Source organism: Curcuma longa, chromosome 20 (assembly GCF_044706935.1).
Source record: "Curcuma longa cultivar G26 ecotype Majalengka, Jawa Barat chromosome 20, ITB_CL_G26_1.1, whole genome shotgun sequence".
Taxonomy (NCBI): Eukaryota; Viridiplantae; Streptophyta; class Magnoliopsida; order Zingiberales; family Zingiberaceae; genus Curcuma; species Curcuma longa.
In genome coordinates, this window is record NC_133880.1 from 2,651,072 (window position 1) to 2,678,886 (window position 27,815).

The window sequence follows — 27,815 nt, forward strand, 5'->3', positions numbered from 1 at the left end:
ATTTTTTTTATTAAAAAGACATCTTAATTAGATTTTTTTTTAAAAGACATCTTATTTTAATATTCAATAATGGTGTATACCTATTCAACTATTCTTTTAGTATTATTATTTGTTATGCGAATCAATTTGGTATATTATAGTTTTACAATTTTATAATTATTACAATATAAATTTACATTCTACTATTTAATTGTATAATTATTCAATTGTCCTTTAAGTATTATTATTTTTTACATAATTTTGAATCGATCAATCATATTATAATAATTATAAAATTATAATTATTACAATGTAATGATTAACAATGGAATGAGATATCATTTTGATAAAAATAAATGAGAATGCATGTCTTTTATTATTTGAATAAAAAAACAAGACATCATTTCACTTTTGCCCAAATAAAAACACCTTTCAAAACTCATTTATAAAATAATTATGTGATAAATATAATCTATCACACATTAATTTCCCTCAGTGTCAAATTATAGATTATAAAATACTTATGTAATTTTTTTTTCTTGAGTCAGAGTCCAAGACAACCCTATCTTAGATCCATGTGCGTGGGGAGTAAAAGATTGACAAGAGTAGGTATTACTTCGATAATAACATTATTAAAGCCTATACAAACAACATTCGAATTTGTTAGGGAAGCATAAACCAAAAAGCAAATTACCAATACATAGAAGTTCATCCATCTACAGAAATAAAGAATCAGTTTAAAGAGTTTGAAGAGGCATCATTCTTCGAATCTCTGGAAGAGTAGGTTAAGAAATTCTTGTTAAATTATAAATTTCGTGGTAATCTAGAGAACAAAGTAAGGAAATACGAGTTTAGGGTTTGAGAAAATAGTTTAATGATTTAGCAATACAAGTTAATTGTGTATTTGATGTTGATCTATTAAGTGTGCTAGTATAGTAATGTCAAATGGATTTGGAGTTCGAGGGGAAGTAGCTAGTCCAAATCGTGTAAAAATGAACTCGAGAGTAGATAGATTGCTCAAGGAGGTGCTCAAATAACTTAAGCAATAGACAATCCAAATTCAAGAGCTAGCCTAGTCGACTCAAAAATAAGTAGCCAAGTCAAGAAGGCACTCAAATGATTAAAGGAAAGGAAATTTAGATCGAGGATGAATTTGATAGATTTGAGAGGAGATAATGTTAATTTAAGAGGTGCTCAAATAACTCAAGATTTTTAGAGTTAAATTAGTGGAAAATATTTAAAAACCCAAATGAATTCTTATATTCACATTGTAGTAGTTATGACATCATAACTACTACAACACGCTCAATTGATTCAAAAATTAATCAGACAAAAGATAACAATATTAAATAATACTCAAGGATAATTGAATTATTATACACAGTTGAACAATTTTGATATTAGGACTGACTAAATTTGTTAAAATGTGTATTTTAATTTAATTAAAAAAATTATATTTACTGTTTAAAAATTTAAAATGGATGAACACATAATTTTTTGATTAATGCATTAGAATTAAATATATAATTTATCTTCTTTTCAATAATATTAATTTCACACGTAACATAATAATCAAGGTAACTCTATCTTCTTAATTAATTAGCTAGCTCCAATATCTCAAGGTTGATATATAGTTTTTTTTAGACAAAAAAATTATTTTACTATAACTCATAACTATAGTTCATTATAACAAGAACTTACAATAATTATTCTTTTGAAAAACTTCACTAATCCAATCCTAAAAAAGTGAACTGTGTGTTACCAAAAACATATTGGTGTAATTAATTTAACTCATTTTTTCCCTATATCCTTAATATTATTATTAATGAATTTGCTAATTTCTTTGCTTAAACAACTTAATAATGCCTGCGACTAAAATTAATTGCTTTCCTTAAAATAGCTTTCTAGAACAATTTTGTAACATATTTTAATGGTTTTGTTTTAAACTTGGAGAGTGTTGATGGATCCGAAATTTAAAATAAAATCACTGCCTAATCATAAAATCACCGGCATTTCACCGAACACTCGCTGACCTCAGCGACGCGTCAGCTTCCATGGAACGTCGTGAGTCGTGGCCGTTCGATCTTGGATCTGGTCACCGACCGGTGAGCCAGTTGGCTGCTTATATTATTGTTTGGGGGAAGGGAAGTCTTGGATCCGGTGTTTGCGTGGTCTGTAGGCTTTTTTGGTCGTCCACCATCCACGTTGCGTCACGTGTCCGAGATCGTGTGCTAGTGTGGCCCTCCCCGTGGCTATTTATAGGCACCTCGTTTCATCTCCGGCCTCGAGCAATTGCTGAGATTTTTCCACACTTCTCATTCGAGTTCTCTTGCCCTCGCTCCAAGATTTTGGGGTGGCTGGGAAGAGGAAGAAGATCGATCGATCAATTAGGGGTTCGCCGGCGATCGATGGCGAAGCCGGTGGCGGTGCCGGAGGTGTACGCGCGGGACCAGATGATCGCGTGGTTCCTGAGCGAGTTTGCGGCCGCGAACGCGATCATCGACGCGCTCTGCGGACACTTGGCGGTTGCTGAGGGTGGGGAGCAGTATGAGTCGGTGTTCGCCGCCCTGCAGCGCCGGCGCCTCAACTGGATCCCGGTGCTCCACAACCAGAAGCACTTCCCAATCGACGAGATCTCCACCGAGATCCGCTTGTTGGAATCCAACCGCGCCGCCGCAAGGAAGAGGCTTCATCTCCTGACGACCCAGCTGGAGGAGGAGAGCTATGTCCCTTCTGCCGTGCAAGAGGAAACTTCCGCGGTGGCGGAGGTCATTCAGGTCGACTTCACAGAGGAAGCGCAGGCGGAGGAAGGACCTTCCGACGAGGCAACCGGTGAAAGCATTGAGGTTGCGGGGATCGAGGAGGAAGCGGAGGCCACGGCGAATGCATCTTCTGGAGGAGAAGACGGTGACGCCAGCGGAGGTATATTGCATTCCGAATCAACTATGGGATGCTATTTTAATTATTTTTTCTGGAACTTTTAGCAGCTTCGTTTCCGCAATTTCTACTCTCCAAAAAATAGTTCTAACCGCACCGGAATTCGAATCACGCCGCCTCGGCGAGGCTGAGTTTGATCGGACGGTCGCCGTGATCCTTTCAGCATTTCTTATCCACTTCGGCGTCGAACTGACGAGTCCTTGGCTGCGCTTCCCCTGCGCACCAGCCGGCGCGTTCAAAATGCCAGATCCCCGAGGGAAAACCCTCGCTTGAGACGGTTCCTTCTGTGCCACGTGGCCCTAGTTCGCAGGGGACGCGATCCGTCCAATGCCGTTCGGATGGGGCGGATCGGTCGATGGTCCCCGAGTCTGGTTAATGCGGGGCGGGGCTCAAGCCAGCGCGGTCGCCTCACCCGCCGTGTCGAGCGGCGGTGGGGGATCGGCGCAGCGGCAGCCCTTGCGGTGGTGGTCTTGGTTCGTGTGACGGAGTATCCCATCTCGTTGTCTCCACCTCAGCAATATTTATCACTTTTTTTTTATTATTAGGGTGCGGCCTCAGGAGTCTCCCCAAAAGAGGGCAGTGTTCCACCTCTCAAGGAATCCAAGATGGAATTGGCCGCCGCCTGAACACTAATTGTTCATAATTACCTTGAATCCTTAATCTCCTTCGCGATTCCTTGTGATAAAACAATCATAGCCCCTGTTTTAATTTGGTGACTTGGTTCAATTGTTCAACAAGCATATACGACAATCGGACGTTTTGTCACTGCTTTATTCATTGTCTTCAATCCTGTGCCAACTGATCTATCCATTTAATTCCTAGTTTTCTACGGCGTCTCTCGTTTGGTTTGACTCGACTGTGGAACTCCACATCATACTTTATGTTGAAATTTCTGTGTTCCTTTGATCTGTCATTGATTGACGCATTAGTTTTATTAAATTCTCACGTGGTAGGATCGCAAGTGGAGCAAGCTTTGCTGGAGAGGATCAACATTTCTGCTGGCAATGTGGATTTCTCAGCATGCCCAGAGAGGATCAAGCTCTCCAAAGGTTTTGTGGCGAAGGAATCAGTGAAAGGGCACACGGCAAGTTCTATCTTCAAATCATTGGACACACTTTCTTATAGAGATGCAGTATAAGATGTTGTAGGATGTTAGTAATGTATGACTAGTGAACTTTCCATTTGCTCCAATTGGCTGATTGCTATTGGTGTTTCTTTTGTCAGGTTAATGTTGTGAAAGGTCTCAAGCTGTATGAGGGCATTTTCACAGATTCAGAGTTGCATAACCTTGTTCAGTACATCAATGGACTTCGACATGCAGGAAGAAGAGGAGAACTCTCTGGTAAAATGATTGCATTGCTTCTTCTAAATGATTTATAGCCTTGTCTGAAGTGATTCTGTATAGGGTATCTATCAGTGGTGAAGATAATGTTGCTTGCTTGAGTAGATGATTGGAAGCTAAACCTGTTGAATAACTGAGTTTGTGCATATCTTTTCAGGAGAAACATTTATTTTCTTCAACAAACAAATGAAAGGAAACAAGAGGGAGATCATTCAATTTGGCATTCCATTGTTCCAACCAACCTCTGAAGAAGCAGCAAGTAAAGTGCCCTCTATTTTTAGATCTCGCAATTTTTTATGCATGGTTAATTTAACATTCCAACAGTATTCTGATTCTATAGTTCATTGCATGTGTGCTATCCAAATTTATGCAATCTATCAATGGTATAAACTATCCATCTTTATTGGTAGGCATAATCAAAATACATTTATTGATTGCAAATGCCACTGTCATTTTTGTTGCCACAATTTCAATGGAGATAGGGTTTTTTTTTAATTGTTTATCCTTTGATTTCATCTGTCATCGTAGAAGGAGATGATACTATAAAAAGAGAGAAGGGAGGAGATAAACCAAAAGTTGAGATGTATCCTATCTTGTGTCCATTTTCAATTGTGTCAGTCGAAGTCCTTTTCTTAGTTATTAACCAAGATATATTTATGAATATGTGGATAAACCAATTACAATACTAGATATCTCAGAGCATTATTTAAATCATCATGAAAAATTATGAGGTTGATCTCACTACGATGAGCCTATACTCTCATCCTCTCATCATATACACACGACACTCATTTTGGTATCAATAAAGCAAAATCTTTTGTCTAGATGCATGTAATTTTATAATTGTCTTCTCTATAATTCTAATTTGATTGACTTTTCAATTGCTACAAGGCTTATAGGGAGAAGAAAAAGCTAAGTGAAAACAATTATAGAATTAAAACTCTTTCAACCCTTTTATCAACACACTTTAAACATGCCAAGTATTAGGGCATCTCCAATGCAAGGTTTTTGGAGAGGTTTATGAAACCAAAAAGCTGAATAAAAGAGCTCTAACCATTGTGAGCATGAGGTTTGAGGTTTTTAATTTAAAAGCAATAGTGAAAAGTTCAAAGTTACCTTTTTCTCTCAAAATTAACCATGTGAGTGGGGCCAGTAATTAACAATGAGGTTTGAGGTTTGTAAGGAAGTTTTTTGATTGGGGAGAGAGTAATAGGTTTTTATGCATTTGATGTGGCATATTGGGAATTACAAAAAAGCTCATTTAGAGCTCTAACCATTGGAGATGCCCTTAGGATGACACCTTAAGCCATGAACCCATGTCTCGCCGGTGTATACCCACTTGTGCAAATGCTCATTCAACAAGCTAATCATATTGCTTATAATTGAATGACAAGCCACTAATTGGAGGAAACATGATTGATGCAGGTAGCATTGAGCCAATCCCCCCTGCACTGCAGAACATAATTGATAATTTGGTCCTGTGGGGCATAATCCCCGACAATAAGAAGCCCAACAGCTGCATTATCAACTTCTTTGATGAGGTAACTCCTTTCTCATAGCATCAGGGTGTCACATGTGCTTACATCTCCATGGTCTTGAAACCCAAATTCCTTGGTGTTCCTTCTCGTTCCCCAACCTTTTTTCTTTCCCTTGTGAAGGATGATTTTTCACAGCCTTACTTCAAGCCTCCCCATCTGGAAAACCCTATTTCGACGCTCCTCCTCTCTGAAACTACAATGGCATTTGGCTGGTCTCTTGTGAGCGATCACGAAGGAAACTATAAGGGATCCTTAACACTTCCAGTCAATGAAGGGTATGCAAACCCACTTCCCAATTCTACTATGCCTGTGATATAATTGTTCATAAAATCTCTGCAGGACACTCCTAGTGATGCGTGGGCATAGTGCTGACATGGCGAGGCATGTTGTGTGTTCATCACCAAACAAGAGGATGACCATCACATTTGTGAAAGTTAGAACCGGCACTCACAATGCCAATCCCCCTACTGCATTGCAGGCCAACCAAGCCATGATGTTGTGGCGACCGGAGAGCCCGACCCCCCAGACGGGTGGAGTTCTTGCCTATGGGCCTCAAGCCATGATTCCAGCTGGTTGGGGATTGACTCCTCAAGCCCCCATTGTCATGTTAGCACAACCCGGAGAAGTTGTCATGAGCTCCTGTAGGAAGTCACCTCTACACAACGGAACTGGTGTCTTCTTGCCGTGGGCAGCTGATCCAAAGAAGAACACCAAGCAGCCCCATCCTCGTTTTCGAAAGCGGAGGCTCTCATTCTTTTCATCTCCATTAGAAGCGCAAGCTTAACCAAAGTCGGTAGTAAATCCTGGTCATCTTGCACCAAAAACAACTATAGAGATTGCAATGTACACCCCTTTGAGGCCTATCATGGTTGTGTCAAAATGGTAGAGAGAGTTTCATGTTTCTTCTCTGAACAAATAGGTTGGTTTAACATTTTAGGTCACTACCCTCTCTTTCAAATGTCAAGGTTTTCTAAAGTTTATCTTCAAGGTTGATAGAACTTTGGGTCTTATTTATGTTCATATGTGGAATTCCTGGTAGGTTTCTGATGTAAAGTTTTAACTTTTGTATCAAAAACTCTACTTAATCATGACAAATTGCATTCAAATTATTCTTGTACCTTTATAATTTATTTGTTAATTTATACTAAAGGTCGTTGGATCCATTATCGTTGGTTATAATTCAGTTTTCCTCTCAAAATATGTCAAATAAATTTGCAGTAGAATTTAAGGCCAAAATATACATTTATGGAGATATGAAACTTAAAAGGTTAAACTTAATGTCTAAAATATAAATATATATTTTTTATTTGTGAAAATGATATAAAAGATGCTAAAGATAATTAGCTATAAGTTTATTATTTTTTATAGCATAATTTGATTTATAAATCAATTTTCTACCATGAAAGATAATAATATCATGTAATTATGTAAATATATGACAATATTTTCTTTCAGAAATAAATTTTTGGACAGCTAAATTAGAATTCTGAAATGTTCAAGTTAGGATATTCCAAATATAAACATGAAATTTATAATTGTCACCAGCAAAACTTGAGATATCATTTGCAAAGAAAATTAAAACAACCAAGGATTAAATAATTTTAACTAGATTAGTAAAAAGTATTTTTATAGATAATAATTTTAATTAAGTTGGAACAATTTGATCAAAGTTAATTTAATCAAAATTACTGACGTTGTAATAATTATAAGGCATAAAATATTTCAATAGCATTTGATTAATTTTTTTAAATACAATAATAGCACTAGAATTAATATATTTTTTAAAATATAATATAAAATAGAATACTTTTTTAATGATTAATGGAAAAAAGCACCTTTTATTTATTTTATTTTATTTTTGCTCAAATTAATCTGGATAATTTTCGCCAAACATTGATCCCGTATCCGGATTTCCGTCCAGGTTCATTTCTTCGTCTAAGTCCTTTAAAATGCCATCAAATGCGTCCCCTTCGGCAAATCCCTATTCTTCCGCCGAGTTGGGAGGAACAGTGCGGTGATGGCCTCCACGGGATCCGTGCAGAAGACCGAGGAGGAGTGGAGAGCGATCCTCTCGCCGGAGCAGTTCCGGATCCTTCGCCTCAAGGGAACTGAGTAAGTCTCGCCGCTTTTCCTTGCCGGTTTGACCGGTGTTTTTTCTGTGATTCTAGGTCGGGTCGCCCATCTCGGCAAGTTTGGGTTTTTCTGTGATTTAGGGTTTAATCGTTTGTCAACTGCAAGCTTTTCATTAGAAGAAACAGGGGAGAGGCTAACAGAAACCCTAGTAGGTAGTATTTCTATGGAAAATCTTGATTAAACGGATCATTGTGTTCTAGGAGATCAAACTTAAACATCATTTAACTTGATCAATTAAATTGTTCTTGCTCCACAATGTTTTTCCGCTTGTTAGGGAATTTGGTCTTCCAAACATGATAGCCACATGTCATGCTTCCAATGTGCTACTGTGATCATCTAATCCTAAATCATGAAGTGCCAATTAGATTTCCATATGAGTTAAACTCACTTAACCCCTAACAACGTATTGCAGAAATCATGATCTGGTAGGTCTTATTGTAAAATGGTAAGAAGTTGATAGTATTGAAGGTATTTATGGTGCCCACTTAATTCTTAATCCAAGTTCATAACTTGAATTGTCTTTGCCTTACAAAATGTTGATGGAGAGATGAAATTCGCAAAGCAACAAACATGGATTTGTGATGATAATTCAATTGTTTGCTCAATTGAGTTTCTTTTTCTTTTTCATGGGTTGGGATCCACATCAGCTGTATATATTTCTATAGTGTCATATCATTTTAGATTTTGTTTATGTTGATAATATCTTAGGTCAAATTATTGAGCCGTGTTCTCGGATGTTGCTAGGTCTAAGTAATACTTTGTGTTAAATAAAGAGATCTTCAAATTTGGTAACTTGGTTATTTTCTTGATATAAGCCTTCTGCTTGAATAGCTTTGAGAGACTTGTATTTGAATAGCATATTTTAGAATGCAAATCTTACAGAGTGGTCCTCAGAGAAAATCCTTGGAGGACCCCTTTTCGACTATGGAATTTAAGTGGGACTTAAAATCTTTCCGGTCGATGGCTAGTTAAGAAAGAGTCACCATCGACAGCTGGGATCAAATCATGGCCGAATCTGACCGATAAAAAGGGTCATATTTTCTTGATCGTAGCTGAGTTTGAATCCTTGATCCCGGCTATTTTCTATGGAAAAACATGACCATCTACCGTTTGATTTTGAATCACAACCTTCTGTAATTTTCTTGTTTCTTCAGATTGCAAGTAGTGTTCTTCCATACTGATGGAGGTTGAGTGTAAGCTTCACGTTTTATACTTCCAACATCTTAATAGATGACGAATGTGATTCTTCGAGGTATGAAAAACTGATGCCTTTCGAAAATTCAGGAATCGCGGTACAGGGGAGTACAACAAGTTGTATGCTGATGGTGCTTACAATTGTGCCGGTTGTCAAACGCCACTCTACAAATCCACGACTAAGTTCGATTCTGGTTGCGGCTGGCCAGCCTTTTATGAGGGTCTACCCGGAGCCATAAATCGCTCGGTAACTAATCCTTCCTCCCCTTCATCAAATCTTGTTTGTTTACACTATCAGAGGATTAAGATACTGTAACCAATTCTTACGTCCCCGACTAATGGTGACTTTGATTCACTTGCAGCCCGATCCAGATGGACGGAGAACTGAAATCACTTGCGCGGTTTGTGGCGGGCACTTGGGTCATGTTTTTAAAGGCGAAGGATTTGGGACTCCTACGGATGAGCGACACTGCGTCAACAGCATCTCCATCAAATTTATTCCAGACTGACATATATACATGCTTCGTTAAAATGTGTTCTTTCTTTCCTATTATTGCTGGATTGCATCCGTTTAAGTATTTTCTTCTAAAACTGTTGAATAATGGGCGATTTTGAATTTCCAAAATGCTCCTTCAAGTTCTTTAGATTCGTTGTGCCCTCTGAAAGTTTGGAAATCCTAAAACGTTTGAGCTTAGTTTAAAAGTTTGTGTCCTTTTCAAAAATAAAGTTAAATTGTAGGCGTTAAATGGGATTATTTCAAATACACTATATATTATTATTAATTTTTGTTACACGTATATATATATATATATATAGTTAATTATAATTTTTCGATTTATCTAGGAATTATAGTTTTTTAATTTATTTGGAATGATGAATTTTATTTTTTTTATTGAAATGTATATTAATTTTTTATAATTTTTTTCTTTTCTATTAAGTGACGATTAATTTTTTTATAAAAATGGTTGAATCGTTATTCCAGTAGTCTCACAAGGTTGATTTTATGACTGTCTGTAAGGAGGTAAATCAAAAATTATTGGTCATTATTTTGATTTCGTCGAGATTTAAATTCTTGTTCACTTTTGTAATTTTATTTTATTATAAGCTAACTTAATTATGTCCCAGAGGCAAGTGATGATTAACTCCAACTGACGTCTGTGTGCTCTAATTGAGTTGTTGGCAAGTAACTCAATGCTTTGTTGTCTATTTAGTTAAATACTATTTAGAATTTTAAAATCATCAAAATATCCTAAAAATTCATACTCATTATTTTCCGTCCCACTCTTATTTTTTTAAAAAAAATTTACATATTTTTCATATTATTATGGTAAATTCAAGTATAAAATAAAATTTTATTTATTTTAATCCAATGTTATAAAAAAAAATTGAAAGTGTCCATCACATTACATAGGCCCAAAAGCCCATATAATCTGAGCGGGCCTATTAAAGCCAATCCAAGCGCGGTATTTGTGATCGCGCAAGATACTTCGTCTCCAACCCACGCGACCACGCAACCTAAATGGCGAGACTGAAGCAACTCGTCTCCCTCCTCCCACCCCGCCGCCGCTTCTCCTCCCTCCGATCTACGATTCCCCGTTTCCGAAGCTCTACGCTCGCGCGCCGCCCTCATGCCGCCCCCGCCGGACCCCGCTGGTTTTGCTCCGAAGACATTTCCGACCTCCGCGAGCGCATCCTCCTCCTCTCCGAGAGCCCTTCCGAGGTCTCCAAAGAGGACAAGGAGTCTCTCCGATCTTCCGTGCACACGCTCGCGGAGGAGCTCCTCGCCCTCCCCGATGGCCAGGGTCTCGAGGCATCCTTGGGCTCCGGATGTTTTCCTGACCTTCTGCGGCGCCCCCCTGCTGGCTTCGCCTCCTTAGAGCTCCTATCGGCCCTCAAATGGCACCCCCTCCTCGCCCTCCAGGTTTCCCTTTTCCCCCTCTCGCTACCTTATGAATTTTGCAGAGTATCGACAATGGTTGAACGATTGTAGGTCTTCGACTGGAGAAAGAAGCTGGCTTGTGAGATCCCGGTGCTAGCTGAGGAGTACTCCAAGGCGATCTCCCTGGCCGGACGCGCTCATAATGTTACACTCGCAACCAAGCTCTTCTGCGACGCCATAGCTGCTGGCATCAATGAGACCTGCATCTACAATGGCCTCTTATCCTCCTGCATGTACAATGGCCAGACGATAAGAGCTATGTTCGTGTTTGAAGACATGAAGAAGGATACCAAGTGCAAGCCCACGATTGTCACCTACAACATTCTCCTTTCATTGTTTTCTCGTTCCATGCTTATGGATCATTTGGAGAAAGTCCTCAAAGCGATTGAGGACTCAGAACTTCCCTACACCATCAATACCTATAATACGGTCATTGCTGCGTATGTTACGGCATGGAGGTGGGACAAAATGGAGAAAATATACCAATCTATGTTGGAAGGGCCAATCAAGCCTGATGTTACCACCCTTTTTCTGATGTTGAGGGGTTATGCCCACTCAAGGAATTTCGAGAAGATGGAGCAGATTTATGATCAAGTAAAGGAGATTGCTAATAGTCAGCACGTATCTGTGCTCCGAACAATGATATGTGCCTATGCTAAGAGTTCTCAACCTAATCGAATCAAAAAGGTGGAAGCTTTGATGAAGTTAATACCAGAGGATGGATATAGGGCTTGGCTCAATGTGCTTTTGATCAGGATGTATGCACAGGAAGGCTTGATTGAGGTTATGGAAAGATTCATATCTGAGGCATTCCAACAACAAACTATAGTGAGTACTAGAGGAGTGATGCGGTCGATCCTTACCGGTTACTTCAAAAATAATGCAGTAGACCGGCTAGCTGAGTTCCTTAAAAAGGCAGAGTCTGCTGGGTGGCGGCTTTGCCGGTCATTGTACCACTGCAAGATGGTGATGTATGGACAGCAGAACCGCTTGGGTGAGATGCATGGAGTTTTGGATGAGATGGAGAATTTTAGATTTAACCGAACAAGGAAAACATTTCTTATTTTGTACAAGGCATATGCTAACACAGGAAGGAGATCAGAGGCAGAGTCGATCTTTGGCATGATGTGGAAACATGGTTTGGGAAATTCTAATGATTCTCTTGTTACTTGATATTTGTGCAAGTCCAGATGATTCTTTTGCTAACTAACAAACCAGCATATTACTGAGTTTCATAGCTTTCGAAGTGGAGATATTACCAGGTGGGTTTTAGCTTACAAATGCTCATATTTATCTTAAGTTGCTAATCTATTAGCATTAGTGTTCTTACAAATACTGATGTGCCACTATGGTGGATAGGGTTAGCATTAAACTCTAGGATTAAGCAAAATATCAAGCTACTAAATGTGCTTATTCTGTAAGTTCAACAGTTAGAAAAAGATGTTTCTTCATTTACTTCACACCTTGGTTCACATATAATGCTTGAAGATATGGTATAAAAGGAAGATGTACCTCTTTTTTATTAAGTATTGAGCTTGCAAACTCAACAACCTCTTGTGAAATACATGAAGAACATAATTATCTATAAGATACAAAGGCAAGTGAAATTTGAAGGAGAAGCTACTCAGCTGAGAAGTGTTGCTCCCAAAAAAATCTGTGGGAAGAAATGTTCCACAGTGTTTTGTAGATGTTTAAAATAAAGGTCCTAATTGCAACTTAATTGGACTGTTTTCCTACTTTATCCTGTTGGAAGGAGCAATAGCTGATGCTCATGCTTGATGGATATTTGTATTAACCCAAATAATGAAAGCCTATTGACATGTAGCAACAATCATGACAGTGTTGATAAACCAACAGAAATCTTTCTTGGATCAAAATAGTTATATTCGATCTATGAACTAGATAGAAGATGCCATAGAGGTAGTTTGTGGTGCTCTTGTACCACTTGATGCAGCATGGAATAGGAAGAGGAAGAGAGTGGGAGGGCTAAGATCTTGTGCCTCAGCCGTCACTCTCGAGATAGGGTGCAGGCATAAGCTCTGTAACTTGACTCACAATAAAATGCTGAACTGACTCGACAATAACCCTATGATTCATTTGCAATTTTGTGATTCTTTTCATCACCTTTCCCCTGCTTTCCTATTTTACATGCAAGTGAACCAAATCTCTGTGACTTGACTAAAATAGACTAAGTTTAAATGGAAAAGTAAACTAAACATATTGCTTTGGATCTCACAATTTGTTGGGACTTGATTTTCTTTGTCTTGGTCCGACTGAGTAGAGACCATGAGATGCACATACTGCTTTCTCCTTAGTAATAATGATTGTTCTACATGTTTTGACTTTGAATTCTTGAGTAGAAGTTACTTTAACTTGCTTGATTTTAACCTTTGTTTATTTTGTCCAACTCTTCCTGTTTCAGAGCAGATCACAGGCTGGGAATTTGTTCCACCGATAATGCTAAAGCAAAGCAGTGATTTACTTCTGTGCATTAATACTTGTAGATATCTGCTGAGGAGGCATCTCCTCGTCATTGTTTCAGTGATTATTTAACAAAGAAGGTAAAGTGATCTCAACATGGAGGAAAGATTTTGGAGGGAAAAAGAAATAAAAGAGCCCCCTTTGTTTTTATTATTATTGATTACGATTACTTTAATACTAGATCAAATTTGTTTGTTAAATTACTTAAATGTTATAATTTTGTTTAAAATTGCTATACAATTTTGAACTAGAGTCTTCTTTTGATCATAATAAACATGAAGGGTGTAGCATTTCTAAAGAAGGAATTATTAGAATTTAAACATTTTGAATATTAAGTGTTTGTCATTCATTCATCTATATATCCTCATGACATGATCTCAAGTGCCTCCCTTGTTTGTCCAAGTATATTGAATACTGTTGCGGCGATATGAGAAGGTGTCAAGCCAGCCTCGGCAAGCTGATCCATCGGTGCTCCGTGGTCGATATATCGGTCGGGAAGAACCAGCGGCCTCCACTGTTCAAGGCAAGCCGAAAAACATGATCAAAATTCATACTTAAGACTTGCATAGTAACCCAATATGTATCTTACCTTGGTTGTGCCATCATCAAGAAGGCCATTGAGTGCCATGAAGTGAGCCACATGAGAACCAAACCCTCCGATCGATCCTTCTTCAACTGTGAGCAGCACTTCATGAGACTTGGCCAGATTCCGAATCAAAGCATGATCGAGCGGCTTGCAGAACCGCGCATCAGCGACCGTAACCATTAGGCCATGTTCTTCTACAATGGAAGCCGCGGCTAGGCAGCTTTGAACTGCCGTTCCGTATCCCAGAAGAGCCACCCTCTCACCCTCAATCAGAATTCTGCCTTTTCCGATCTATCAATCGTAAACAACATTACATTCGTCAAGCACTTGCTAGGTATTCTTTTCGCTCACGAGAGAGTTCATATCAAGAATTCAAATGTATGATGATCTCCTTATACCTCAAGCGGAACGCCTTTGTTTCGTGCAGGTAGCGGAACTCCGACTCCATTTCCTCTAGGGTATCGCAAGCAGGACGGCCGGTCATCAATGGCTGCGGCTGTGGCAACCATGTGAAACAGTTCTGCCTCATCGGAAGGAGCCATGACAACCATATTGGGTAGACAAGCCATGTAGGTGACATCAAAGGCACCGCAATGAGTCGGTCCATCTGCTCCCACAAGCCCTGCTCTGTCCATTGCAAATCTCACCGGGAGTTTCTGCAAATCCACATCATGAACCACCTGCCAAAAAACACTCAGAATTGTTCATCTCATCATCTCACAAGTGTTCTAAACCACAACATGTCTCAAGAGGCCTGCCTGATCGTAGGCTCGTTGTAAGAAGGATGAGTAGATCGTGCAGAACGGCTTAAGACCTTCGCAAGCAAGACCAGCCGCAAATGTAACTGCGTGTTGCTCAGCTATCCCGACATCGAAGCATCTAGTCGGAAACCGACGAAGGAAATAGTTAAGCCCGGTTCCACCTCCCATGGCAGCATGAATTGCAACTATGTTTCTGTCCGCCTCTGCCTCAGCTATCAATGCGTCGGCAAAATAATTGGTAAAGGACTGAGTCTGAGAGCTCGACTTGAATTGTTTCCCGGTGGCCGGATCAAATTTGCCAACACCTAAAGAAGAAGAAACGATCACATATCGTATTGTCATACCAACACCAGAAAAAAGGAGCTACCATGTTTGGTTGGTTTTGAATGAAAATTCACCATGATACTTATCGGCAGCTCTCTCTGCGTAGGGATATCCTCGTCCCTTTTCAGTTACGACGTGTATGAGAACTGGACCCGTAGTCTTGGTGTCCTTAACCTCCTGGAGTATGGTAACAAGATCATCCACATTGTGGCCGTCCACCGGGCCGATGTAGTAGAGACCGAGTTCTTCGAACAAAGTCGACCGAGAACCGCTGATCATTCCTCGCGCGTATTCATCGACTTTTGCTGCAAGTTCATGCATCGATCCACCAATCTGCTTTGTAACTCCCTGAATCATTCCGACCATTAGAACAACACAATACATGACAGTACTACTATATATATCTTCTTCTTCGTTCTAACCTTGGCAACCTCTCTCAGTTCTCGCAGCGGTCTGCTGGATTGCAGTCGGCTGAGCGCGCTGCTTAAAGCTCCGACAGGCGGAATTGGCCCGTCGAGACTGGCCGTGGGCAAAGAGACCTGCTTATTGTCGTTGAGAATGACAATCATGTTGGAGTCGAGGTAACCGGCATTGTTCAAAGCTTCATATGCTTGTCCGGCGGTCATGGCCCCATCTCCGATCACCGCCACGACATGATTCTTCTTACCCTTCAGATCCCTCCCGACAGCCATCCCTGGAAATCAAACAAACATGAGCAAGAGGCCTTAATTGGCCTACAGAATACCGAGCAGAATTCAAGCATACCGAGCCCCGCTGATATGCTGGTGGAACTGTGACCGGTTCCGAAGCTATCATAATCGCTCTCTGAGCGTTTCGTGAACCCAGATAGCCCATTTGTCTGCCTCAACGTAGGCATCTTGTCTCGCCTTCCTGTCAGTATCTTGTGTGGGTACGACTGCAAATAGGATCGTGATGTATGTGATCAATGCTCATGGAGTTATGAGGAAGAAAGTCGATACAGGGATTTTAGAACAACCTGGTGCCCCACATCCCAGAGGATCTTGTCTCGGGGAGCATCGAACACGAAGTGCAGAGCAACTGTGAGCTCGACGACTCCGAGGCTCGAACCGAGATGACCTCCCGTCTTCGAGACATGGAAGATGACATCGGAGCGGAGCTCATCCGCGAGCTGTTTGAGCTCCTGCATTGCATTCGAAAGAACAATGGGATCGAATCAGAAACACATGATTGGTGCTTCATCCTTAGTGTTATCTATCATATTGAACCTTGGCAGAAAGATTCTTCATGTGGATCGGATAGTTGACAGTGTCCAGCAGCGGAGTCGGAGGCCGCTGCGAGTGATACTCCCCGTTGTTCTCCTCCGATAGCAACGATGCACACACATATGACCTTCTTCTTGCCTGCAACCAACCAATCAATTGAAACCTAAGGAAGAACCCTAACTCACAAATGAAAGATAAAGAGGAGCATCATCATTCCTCTCTCAAAGAAACCTAACAATGAGCTCGTAGGGAAGAACCCTAACTTACAAACCAGAGCCAAAATCCAACCTTGAAAGCTCCAGTTTGAAGCCGGAGATCAAACGAGGGCGGCTGAGGAAGAGAGGAAGCCTTGAAGTGGCTGGAAAAGCAGATCGCGGCCATGAGGAGAGGAGAGGAGAGGAGGAGAGCGTGTGAGGGAAGAAAGTCTGAGCGAGAACCAGAGTGTTCGATCTCGCCTTCCGAAAGTATTTGATGAAAAGGAGAAATTAGGCAAACTCCTAATGGATATTGGAAATCCATTAAATAACTTGGGGATATGGCAATCTGTCCCTTGATTGGACCACGTCGACATCCAATGCTCCTTTAGATTCGTTGACGGATAAAGTGGATCGGCGGCGTAATCTAAGCTAGATGCCTAGATTTGATCGGAGCAGACAGATTTGGACACCTGTTTTCCACGTCGGTAACTTTATGTCGACACGTGGAGGATGATAAGTGAGTGGATTTGTGGCCTCTCTATTTATATTTTTATATTGTTTAACGAAGAAAGGGAGTAGTAATGATATTTGTTTTTATTTTACGGATAAATTTAAAGTATAATATATATATATATATATATTTATTTATTTAAAAACTAATTTTAAAAATATTTATCTCATTTCAAATTTAAATTTTAATTATTTAATTATTATTATTTGAGATATATTTTTAGAATTTAAGATTTAGGAGAGTGAAATTTTAAAAGAGCAAGTTGATTGGCTGTAATCTGGCCCGATGCGGGTCTAATTCAATCATGAATCTGGCTTTATTTCATTTTGGGTTCATGCTGGATCAAAACCGAACTGAACCGAATCAAAGGGGCTCATTTCTAAACGGTCGGTTCGGCCATAGATATTTGTTGGGGGGGGGGGGGGGGGGGGGGGGGGGGGGGGGCTCTCGATGTGGATGCATGCCCACGTGGGCCATATGGGTGGGTACATGGGGGATCATGAGTTATCCCATGATCCCACTAATTATAACCCATGATCTCCACATACTTAGTCCTTCCCTTCTCTATAAATACTTGTGAGAAGTATTGTAGGACATTACATTGAGAATCCATTGAGAAGAGGTTAGGATTTTATCACATCATTGACTAGAAGGTTGTGACATTGTAAATCCGCGGTGATAGTTCGAGTTCTTGTTACTATTATTCTAATTGTGAATTATTAGAGTTTGAAGTTCGCAATATATATATATATATATATGTTCGTTTGATTTCAACACTCGACCAACCCGGCATGGTGCTATGCGGGGTCTCCTTCCTCTCTGCACGCGACGCGCTTCGAATCAACCTTCCACCGGTTGTGCCTAGGGGTGTAAACAAATCGAGCAAGTTCGCGAGCTTTTCGAGCCAGTTCGAATAATAGTTGATTCGTATTTGGAATTATCGAATTTGAGCCGAACTCGAACATATTCGATAATTTTTCGAGCCAAATTCAAATTTATAATATTATTCGCGAGCCGCTCGAATTGCATTTCGAATTAAAATTTGATTTTGTTCGAATTAAGGTTTGAATAATTTGAATCGAACTCGAATAATTTAAGGTATTTTGAATTAAATTTGATTATACTCGAATTAAGATTCGAATAATTTGAATCGAACTCGAATCATATTTCGAATCAAATTCAAACTAAAATTATTAATATTTCAAACTTTGAATTGAATTCGAATATCTAATATATATTTCAAGCTCGAATTTAAATATTAATATTTTTATATTATTTGATTAGATTCGTTTGCACTCCTTGTTGCGCCTCTGCCTTCCCTTGCCCTAGACTCTCTTCTGGATTCAACGCTACCCGGAGAAGGCACGCCAAGCGTTCTGTACGGAAGATCAAATCCGCCGCTCCCTCATGCGCAGGGAAGGCGGCCGTGGCGGAGGATGAGGAGATCGGACCCGTCGTTAAGTTCAGGATGTCTGATTTTGCAATTTCGGCTTAAGTTAGTGTCGGTCTCCATGGACGGGTGCGCTATGGCTTGTTCTTCAAGCAAAATTTTGACTCTTTTATTCTTGAAATCGAAGGCTCTGATTCTGTCCATTAGTGTCTCGATTGCATAGTCCGACGAGTTGATCTTTGAGGCGACTGTCTGCGATCCCAATAGGTGAGTATGATTCGCCCCTTTCTGGCCTAACTTACCTAATGGGCACGAAATCGAAAATTTGGATTTTGATGGGTCAGCTCACTACTGCACAAGCGTTTGCTAACCAATGGAGTGATTTTGTTCCAGTATTTGATTAGTAAGTAATACACCCACTGAAAGTCTCTGACATTTTCATGTACCACTTCTATGGATGGAGTAAGTTCTAGCATCTCATAGTGTTAAATCATATTTAGGGACGACAAAGTAAACATCGAACTGGTTAGTTGATAGTTTGAGCCCTTAACTGGGTATTTTTAACATGCTAGGCTCTTTCTGCAGTATCATGGTAGTTATTCTCTGAGAGACTGAGACATTGGCTTTGACTTGCGGATTGGCTTTCCTACATTGGAAGCTAACTGTGTCACTGGATGAGGAGTGTCTTAGGAGGGTTGGGGATGACCTGCTGTTAGTCAGTAACATCGTGTCACCGGAATTCTAATGAGAGATCATATATATATATATATATATATATATATATATGTTCGTTTGATTTCAACACTCGACTAACCCGGCATGGTGCTATGCGGGGTCTCCTTCCTCTCTGCACGCGACGCGCTTCGAATCAACCTTCCACCGGTTGTGCCTAGGGGTGTAAACAAATCGAATAGTTGATTCGTATTTGGTCGTATTTGGAATTATCGAATTCGAGCCGAACTCGAACATATTCGATAATTTTTTGAGTCAAATTCAAATTTATAATATTATTCGCGAGCCACTCGAATTGCATTTCGAATTAAAATTTGATTTTGTTCGAATTAAGGTTTGAATAATTTGAATCGAACTCGAATAATTTAAGATATTTTGAATTAAATTTGATTATACTCGAATTAAGATTCGAATAATTTGAATCGAACTCGAATCATATTTCGAATCAAATTCAAACTAAAATTATTAATATTTCGAACTTTGAATTGAATTCGAATATCTAATATATATTTCAAGCTCGAATTTAAATATTAATATTTTTACACTCGACCAACCCGGCATGGTGCTATGCGGGGTCTCCTTCCTCTCTGCACGCGACGCGCTTCGAATCAACCTTCCACCGGTTGTGCCTAGGGGTGTAAACAAATCGAGCAAGTTCGCGAGCTTTTCGAGCCAGTTTGAATAATAGTTGATTCGTATTTGGAATTATCGAATATTCGAATATATTCGATAATTTTTGCCAAATTCAAATTTATAATATTATTATCGAATTGCATTTCGAATTAAAATTTGATTTTGTTCGAATTAAGGTTTAAATAATTTGAATCAAACTCGAATAATTTAAGATATTTTGAATTAAATTTGATTATACTCGAATTAAGATTCGAATAATTTGAATCGAACTCGAATATATTTCGAATCAAATTCAAACTAAAATTATTAATATTTCGAAATTTGAATTGAATTCAAATATCTAATATATATTTCAAACTCGAATTTAAATATTAATATTTTTATAGTATTTGATTAGACTCGTTTGCACTCCTTGTTGCGCCTCTGCCTTCCCTTGCCCTAGACTCTCTTCTGGATTCAACGCTACCCGGAGAAGGCACGCCAAGCGTTCTGTACGGAAGATCAAATCCGCCGCTCCCTCATGCGCAGGGAAGGCGGCCGTGGCGGAGGATGAGGAGATCGGACCCGTCGTTAAGTTCAGGATATCTGATTTTGCAATTTCGGCTCAAGTTAGTGTCGGTCTTCATGGACGGGTGCGTTATGGCTTGTTCTTCAAGCAAAATGTTGACTCTTTTATTCTTGAAATCGAAGGCTCTGATTCTGTCCATTAGTGTCTCGATTGCATAGTCCGACGAGTTGATCTTTGAGGCGACTGTCTGCGATCCCAATAGGTGAGTATGATTCGCCCCTTTCTGGCCTAACTTACCTAATGGGCACGAAATCGAAAATTTGGATTTTCATGGGTCAGCTCACTACTGCACAAGCGAAGCGCAGAGGTCAGTGTTCATTGGAGGTTAGTTGGACTGAGCTTCATTTGCTAACCAATGGAGTGATTTTGTTCCAGTATTTGATTAGTAAGTAATACACCCACTGAAAGTCTCTGACATTTTCATGTACCACTCCTATGGATGGAGTAAGTTCTAGCATCTCATAGTGTTAAATCATATTTAGGGACAACAAAGTAAACATCGAACTGGTTTGTTGATAGTTTGAGCCCTTAACTGAGTATTTTTAACATGCTAGGCTCTTTCTGCAGTATCATGGTAGTTATTCTCTGAGACATTGGCTTCGACTTGCGGATTGGCTTTCCTACATTGGAAGCTAACTGTGGCACTGGATGAAGAGTGTCTTAGGAGGGTTGGGGATGGTACAACAGGTGGACCTGCTGTTAGCCAGTAACATCGTGTCACTGGAATTCTAATGAGAGATCTTCTGATTGCCCGTGAGCAAATTGCACTAATGTCTATATTTGTGTTTTTCTTTGTTCCTGTCAAGATCAGCTTCTGGATGCGCGGCCTCTTCTCAGCACCACACCGGAACGGAGATGGATGACAAAGCAGCTGAGGAGTTACTTGATCCTGTAAACACAGCAACCGTGAGAAGGAAGACCGGGGTACTCGGCGCGACCACTCCGATGCTTAAGTCAGCTTACGAGGAGGAATAGAGTGCAACGAGAACAAAGAAGAAGATGAAAAGTCTGAGATTGCATACCTCGGCCCACCGAGGGGGCTCACCTTATATACTGAGGATGAGTGCCGTACCACGGAGAGAGTAAGGTGAGGGTCACATCCTAGGTGAGGTCCGTACGAATGAAGGAGTGGGGTATGAATGGCCACTGTACTCTCGAGGACGAAGGTGCACGTCTGGCGGCGTGTTGCCATACTTAGTAAAAGGGGTGTCAGAGACTAGACTACCGTAAGAGTGGAGGAGTGGCCGATGGGATGGAGAGAGGGGGAGACGTAGAGGAGTCGGCGTGACTTGATTCGGCTCGAACGGTGTGATTCGGCCCTCTCCCGTCTTGACTCTTGAAGCGGCTCGGCCACTTCAGATGGTCTGTTCGCGAGGAATCGGCTCGGACATATCCCCCGGATTTCATACCGACGGGCCCACCTCGAGGACTCGGATCGAGTTCGTATTAAAGGATCTGCTCCGAGGACTCGGACCGAGTTTTTATTGGGGGCCCCAGGTGTAAATCATAGGGGAGTCGCGCCCGGCCTCCGGGGTTCGGCCTGTACGCTCGAGAGCTGTTGATTCGGTTCGGGCGCCCCTAGCGGGCAAACCCGGATCCGTCTCTTACGACCATAACATCTTTATCATGGATTATTAGTAGGTCAACTACTTGCATAATTGTGGACTAGCTCATGCGGAACTAAGGCTGGAGAATGTACATATCAGTCCTGTTGACAAGCATGTTAAAGTAAGTCAGACATTACTAGTTGCATATCTTTTGGTATTTGAAAAATGTTTTGCTTAATTTGGCTATACTTTCCCATCTGTTCCTTGTGTGTTTAAGCTAGCTTTAGTAAATTAAGCTAAATTTTCTTAAGCTAGACAATCTGTTTTCATCTTTGGTACATCTTGTTAAAATCTTGCCGGATTAGAAAATGAGTAAATCTCTTGCCTAGTAGCTTTTTTCCTGTTCAAGCTTTCAACTCTAAAAATTTAAAGTTATTTGGTGATTTTGAGACAATTTGAACTATTGTCTTTCCCACTACCACTAATGCCTCACCTTTAGCAAAGTTAGCTGATCAAGGCTACTTACTAGCTTCTCTGTACTTGCATACAGGTGCATTTTTTTTTCTCTTCTCAGGATATACTTACTACCTCATTGTTTAATTAGCACACGAGAGAAATTCCAAATTCACACTCTGGTTACTGCCGAAATACACTAACATGAACTTGCAGAAAAAAGATAGCATAGACCTTAATGAACCTAAATGCTTAACTCACCTATAATGCATGCTTACTTACAATCTTTCAAACTTAGTTGAAGCTATTTAGGGCATTCTCAGATCTTATAATTTCTGTTCCAAACTAAACTGGCTATCGCTACCACATGGTTATTGCTGTTCCTAGCTGATCCTGCATGTTCATTCTTATAATATTCATTTACTCTTCTAGCTCTTACACTGAATTTCTCAGTTACATCTGCTTGTTAATTTAATCATACTAGACTTCTGCATATGCTGCAAACTTGAGCTTGGCTACTTAATTCATTGGTCAAACATGGTGCACCTTGGCTTGTCTCATATCAAGTCTCACTTCCTTGTAGAATGGTTTTGAAGTGACCGAGCACAATATGATTATTCTTTGAAGCCATTCTTTGAAGTTTATTTAAACTGCATGATATGGTTTGGTATACAGCGTTCACTGTTGAGGTGTTTCATACAAAAGTTTATATATACTGCATATAGAACTTCTCTTCATTTAGTTTCAACATCATTAAATTAGATGATATTCTGTTAATGACAGAAGGAAATTGTTGATTGCATTTCATATGAGGCATAGTGACAAATATGAGGCAAACAGATGTGAAGAACTGTTTGACTAAAAACCATGGATTTCTTGCCTGCAATTTTAATTTATCTTTTCTGCTATAGATGTGTTGGTTTCATCCTGGCAAGATTGATCCTGAAGGAGCTAATGGATGCATCAGTCTTCCTAAATTTTAAGTCTTTCTTGACAAAGGTTTGTTTATCTTTGAGATTACTTATGTTTGTTTATCTGTAAGATTACTTAATTCCTTGGAGAAATGAACTGAATATCATGGAAATGTGGAGTAGAGATATCTTGATCTTTTTTGCATGCAAATAGAGAATTCAAATTATCATTATTGTAAATATCCTTAGAGGTTGGCACCACGATAAAATTGTTGTTGTATGATCTGTGATCAGGTTTAAATCAAAGAAACAATCTTTTGCAATCCAAAATGTTGCTTACAATAGATCCTTTTTCGAGATTCCACGTTGGTAAGAGCAGCAATTCCTCTTCGCGAAGTCATCGAAGATCTTGTTCTCTTTCTGGAACATCACAGTAAGGGATATGTGATTAGTGTATCAACATTTCCACTTAGTTACGTAGTAAATAACAAAGGGCTATAGAAAGAGTGAACCATCAATCCTCTATTGCAACGACTGATCTATTCGTCCATTTGTATATCGAGAATCAATGTCGAGCAGATTGTGAGCCTGCTCAAAACCCTCTGGTAGTTGCCACATCGTTGGACACCAGCAGCGCGGGCTTCTGCAAGATGGGATTTTGATGGCTTGCACAGGAGCTGGCAGCGGCGGAGGCGAGGAGCGGCCACCACGGCTCCTGCCGCTGCTTCCTTGTACTCCTACGGAGGTGCTTGTTGTGCCGCCGAATCAGGCCGGCGATCGCCCTCGCGTAATTGCTCGAGTCGTGGTCGCGCAGGATGGTGCCCTCGGAGCCGTAGGCCCGGGGGTCGCTCAGCGTCTCCAATGGATGGGGAGAGTTGATGAAGGCTCGCAGCGCGCTGGCGGAGGTAGCGACGGCTTTCGATGGACCTTCTTCTCCGGTGTGCTTCCCGTCGAACACGTAGAGGGCGGACTCTTGCGGCAGAAGAGGGTGGTGGGGAGAGGACTGGTCGTCCGGCTGGAGGATGTACGTCCGGCCAAGAGGAGAATACAGAACTTTCTGCGGCACCAAATAGCGATCACGAAACAAGAACCAGTCCGATTAATGGGAGTAAAGAGTGTAGCAGGAAGAATGCCTGGTTGTTAAGGCAAGGATGGGATCGAAAGGTGCCGTTGAGCCGCTTGAGGAGCTGAGCGACCTGGTCGGGGTAGTCGCAGGAGAAGGCCCTGGGGACGATGTCGAGGTGCATCATGACGGAGAGGACGAAGCCGTCGTCCAAGCCCAACGCCTGCAGGACCCTCTCGCCGCCGCAGAACACGGACGGCGTCCCGAAGGTGACGACCGGGTGGAGATGGCGGCGCTCCACGTTTCCTCGAGCCAGCAGCATGAGGGCGACGAGGATGCAGAGGCTGCCGCCCAAGGAATGGCCAGTGAAACGAAACCTGGCGCCGTCGCCGTTTCGACGGAGGTGCTCTGCGATCTCCGGAAGGAATTGCTCGTATATGCCCTTAGCCGCTTCGTAGATCCCCCGGTGAACAAGAACATCCATCCTCTGTTCGTGAAAAACGTCGATTTCGATGAGCTTGCGACGGATTAGGAATGAAAGAGGCTCTCTGAAATTCAGTTTACCTCGAATTTGGTGGGCTCGAAGAATAGATTTGCTTGCCAAGAAGCCAGCGAGTCGGATCCCTGCGGAATGAGAGCCAATTCGTTGTGGAAGACGAAAGGATTCCCTGTTTTTTAGTAGAGTGTTGCGTTAACGCACCTGGATCACAAAGCAGCGGGTGCGCGTGCGCGCTTCGTCGCACACGAACCACTCGCAGGGGGAGGAATGGAGGGAGCGGAGATCCTTCGCCGCTTCCTGCCTCGCCGCCGCCTCCGCCGCCACCACGGCCGTCATCGTCGACGCTGCCACGCACGCGGCCACCTCGGGGTTCTTGCAGCTGCGGATATTCGTAGTCCCCGCATCACCGCTTTCAATGACCACGCTTCCGCCGGCGATAGGAACGTTTACCTTGGCGCCGGAGTGGACGTAGGAGGCGGCGGAGGCCGCGACCTCGTAGGCGAGGGAGGAGGCGGAGGCGGAGGCGGCGGGGGGCGAACTGGATTGAGCCACCGAGGGAGACAGCAGGGGCCGCGTGGAATCGACCTCCTCGAGCTTGGCCCTGATGGCGGCCGACCGCTTCTTCTCCAAGGACGAGGTCACGAACTCGAGTCCGTACCAAGCGCGCAACTCCTCCACCTACGACGACACCCGGCCCAATACGGCCCATCAATCACTTAATTGGGCCTTTACACGGGCTCCAACAAATATTAATTTTTAAAATAAATAAATATTTAAATTTGCGAAAAAAAATTCCAAATTGTTAGGCAGTTGTGGAATAGCTGTAGCCGTCGGAATTGAAATGGAGGGCCGAGATTGAAGGGAGAGCTTCACCTTGATGTCCGTGATCTTGTACGCCTTGTTGCAGAGGAACGCGAGTTGGGAGAAGAGCACCGTGTCCGACCACGCCGCCGGCTGCAGCAACTTCGCGAACGATTCCCGATCCCACTCGCCTTGATTCCCGCTCGCCGCCTCCGGCGACGAGTCGTCGTAGCTCACGCCGCAATACCCATCCTCCTCCCCCGCCGCCTCCTCTTCGACTTCGTCTTCTTCTCCATTCGCGTCGCTCTGCTGCTGCTGCTGCGGCCGTTGTCGATCCCTCCACCTTCGCCGGAGTTCCAAGATCCGAGACACCCAATTCGCGCGCTGGCGGATCTCCGTTCCCGCATCGGCCTCGACCTCCTCCACCAACCTCAGCTCGCCGGCGCCCGCCGACTCTTCCTCCTCCTCCTCCTCCTCCTCCTCCTCCGCCTCGAACATAAACGACCGGATCCCGTTGGATATGATCCCGCCGAAGGGAAACAGCACCCCGACCGACCCGCCTCTCTTCGACGACGCCGGCGGCGAGGCCGTCGCGCGCACGACTGCCAGTGAGCACCGCAGCTGCGGCGACGATTGCGTCCGCCGCATCCGACCGGCCATTCCCTCCGCCGCCATCCCGGGACACGGACCGCGGACCCCCACCGCCGCTCGCGCCATCATCTCCGGCGGCCGCCGCGGGTCGATCGATCTGGATCGGAACAGGACGACCCAATTTTGACCAGAGGGAGAGGAGGAAGGCTTTTGCCTCTTCTGCGTCCCCAGCGACTCCACTCTCCTTAAGTAGAAACCCCCACAGGATCATCGGAATGACCAAAATGCCCACGCCCAAATTCCTCCAAAGGAAGGTCAAAACAGTAACCAAACGGGCAGTCCATCGAGATCTCCGCGGCGGCGAACCCGATCGGCGAAAGCAATCGCGGCTCGGTACAAGTTAGAAAACCTCGTCGAGACCGCGGAAGGAAACAGAGGAATGAATGTCTATCAGATACATCGAACCCATCGGCTTCGTCGCGGATTCAAACACTTCGAAAAATAAAAAATGAAAAGCGGTAGAGGCGGTGGTCGCCGGTGAGGTAGTTGTCTCCGGCGACGTCGGGAGGAGGGGGAAGACGAGCACGTGGCGGCAGCGTGGCACGAAGAGATGGTCGGGCAAGTGCACGTGCGCATGGCTGGCCGGGCAACAAATGCAGTATGGTTGTCAAACCTGTCCATTCGAAAATAATATCCAATTAGGATTGAAAAAAATTAAAAAATATTTTAATTTTAATTAAATTTTAAAAAATGATGAATTAATAAAGAAAATAATAAAAAAATTGAGCAGGTTGTTTAAATTTGAATTTAAAATTTTTCGATTAAATTTGGATCGAATTGAAAAATAATATATAGTTGGGTCAGACAGCGCAATTAATTTCCCGCAATTAATATTCCGTACGAATTGGTGTGAGGATTGGATTAGACGCTTAATTGCGTGATGGAAACGATACGTTGGCTCTTTGGTTGTGATTAAGAGCGTTTAACCTTTTTCCGCTCGTAGCAATAAGTTTTTTTGTTTTTTACTGTCGTACGACAATTGTAACAAATACGTCCAGAGGACTTTAATCCTTTGTAAAATTCGTCATCTTAACAGCCTCACATGATCGACCCCACAATTATTTATAATCAAATTCGTTATCTTAACAGTAGGGATGACAACGGATTCGAGAATTGACGGGGAAATCTTCTCCATCCCGTCCCCGAAACCCAAACTCATATACCATCCCCGTCCCCATCCCCGTCGGGTATCATAATTTAAATACCATCCCCGTCCCCGTCGGGTTTCGGGTATCCAGCGGGTTTCGGAGATCCCCACAGATTTCGGAGGTGGTTTTCCCCGCGGGTATTTCCATAGATATCCTCATACCCATACCCATCCTCATCCCCGTCATGACATATTTAAAAAGTATTTTTTAAAATTTATTACTTTTTTATTAATTAAAAAAAATTATTTGTTTT

The 27,815-nt window shown here is 42.0% G+C and overlaps 5 protein-coding genes and 1 long non-coding RNA gene across 7 annotated transcripts; 4 read left to right on the forward strand and 2 right to left on the reverse strand.

Moving 5' to 3' along the window:
• The first annotated feature begins 2,387 nt into the window (after window positions 1-2,387).
• On the forward strand, window positions 2,388-6,882 carry LOC141813843 (RNA demethylase ALKBH10B-like). The gene is made up of 7 exons (XM_074701833.1): window positions 2,388-2,901; window positions 3,870-4,000; window positions 4,141-4,258; window positions 4,416-4,517; window positions 5,684-5,799; window positions 5,917-6,071; window positions 6,136-6,882. Exons 1-7 carry the CDS (start codon window positions 2,388-2,390, stop codon window positions 6,578-6,580), a joined length of 1,581 nt encoding a protein of 526 aa, XP_074557934.1. The 3' UTR covers window positions 6,581-6,882.
• An 879-nt stretch (window positions 6,883-7,761) lies between these two features.
• Window positions 7,762-9,767, forward strand: LOC141813746 (peptide methionine sulfoxide reductase B5-like). Its single transcript, XM_074701729.1, has 3 exons — window positions 7,762-7,908; window positions 9,214-9,370; window positions 9,486-9,767. The coding sequence occupies exons 1-3, from the start codon at window positions 7,814-7,816 to the stop codon at window positions 9,630-9,632; spliced, it is 399 nt and encodes a 132-aa protein (XP_074557830.1). The 5' UTR covers window positions 7,762-7,813; the 3' UTR covers window positions 9,633-9,767.
• Window positions 9,768-10,642: 875 nt separating this feature from the next.
• On the forward strand, window positions 10,643-13,839 carry LOC141813125 (pentatricopeptide repeat-containing protein At2g30780-like). 2 transcript variants are annotated; one of them, XM_074701031.1, is made up of 3 exons: window positions 10,643-11,044; window positions 11,114-12,324; window positions 13,485-13,839. In XM_074701031.1, exons 1-2 carry the CDS (start codon window positions 10,643-10,645, stop codon window positions 12,233-12,235), a joined length of 1,524 nt encoding a protein of 507 aa, XP_074557132.1. In that variant the 3' UTR covers window positions 12,236-12,324; window positions 13,485-13,839. The 2 variants fall into 2 exon arrangements, with proteins under 2 accessions (XP_074557132.1, XP_074557133.1); XM_074701032.1 differs by having other exon boundaries at window positions 13,490-13,839.
• Window positions 13,840-13,848: 9 nt separating this feature from the next.
• On the reverse strand, window positions 13,849-16,931 carry LOC141813124 (1-deoxy-D-xylulose-5-phosphate synthase 1, chloroplastic). The gene is made up of 10 exons (XM_074701030.1): window positions 16,747-16,931; window positions 16,462-16,596; window positions 16,212-16,376; window positions 15,980-16,130; window positions 15,637-15,908; window positions 15,289-15,562; window positions 14,888-15,195; window positions 14,528-14,809; window positions 14,133-14,420; window positions 13,849-14,057 (listed from the first exon to the last, which is right to left on the reverse strand). The coding sequence occupies exons 1-10, from the start codon at window positions 16,837-16,839 to the stop codon at window positions 13,908-13,910; spliced, it is 2,118 nt and encodes a 705-aa protein (XP_074557131.1). The 5' UTR covers window positions 16,840-16,931; the 3' UTR covers window positions 13,849-13,907.
• Window positions 16,932-20,353: 3,422 nt separating this feature from the next.
• On the forward strand, window positions 20,354-23,612 carry LOC141813964 (uncharacterized). Its single transcript, XR_012600417.1, has 4 exons — window positions 20,354-20,813; window positions 21,057-21,242; window positions 22,159-22,217; window positions 23,401-23,612. It is a non-coding gene; the product is annotated as an uncharacterized LOC141813964 (long non-coding RNA).
• A 360-nt stretch (window positions 23,613-23,972) lies between these two features.
• LOC141813962 (phospholipase A1 PLIP1, chloroplastic-like) lies at window positions 23,973-26,560 on the reverse strand. Its single transcript, XM_074701965.1, has 5 exons — window positions 25,836-26,560; window positions 25,164-25,640; window positions 25,028-25,087; window positions 24,534-24,950; window positions 23,973-24,457 (listed from the first exon to the last, which is right to left on the reverse strand). Exons 1-5 carry the CDS (start codon window positions 26,481-26,483, stop codon window positions 23,993-23,995), a joined length of 2,067 nt encoding a protein of 688 aa, XP_074558066.1. The 5' UTR covers window positions 26,484-26,560; the 3' UTR covers window positions 23,973-23,992.
• Window positions 26,561-27,815: the final 1,255 nt, after the last annotated feature.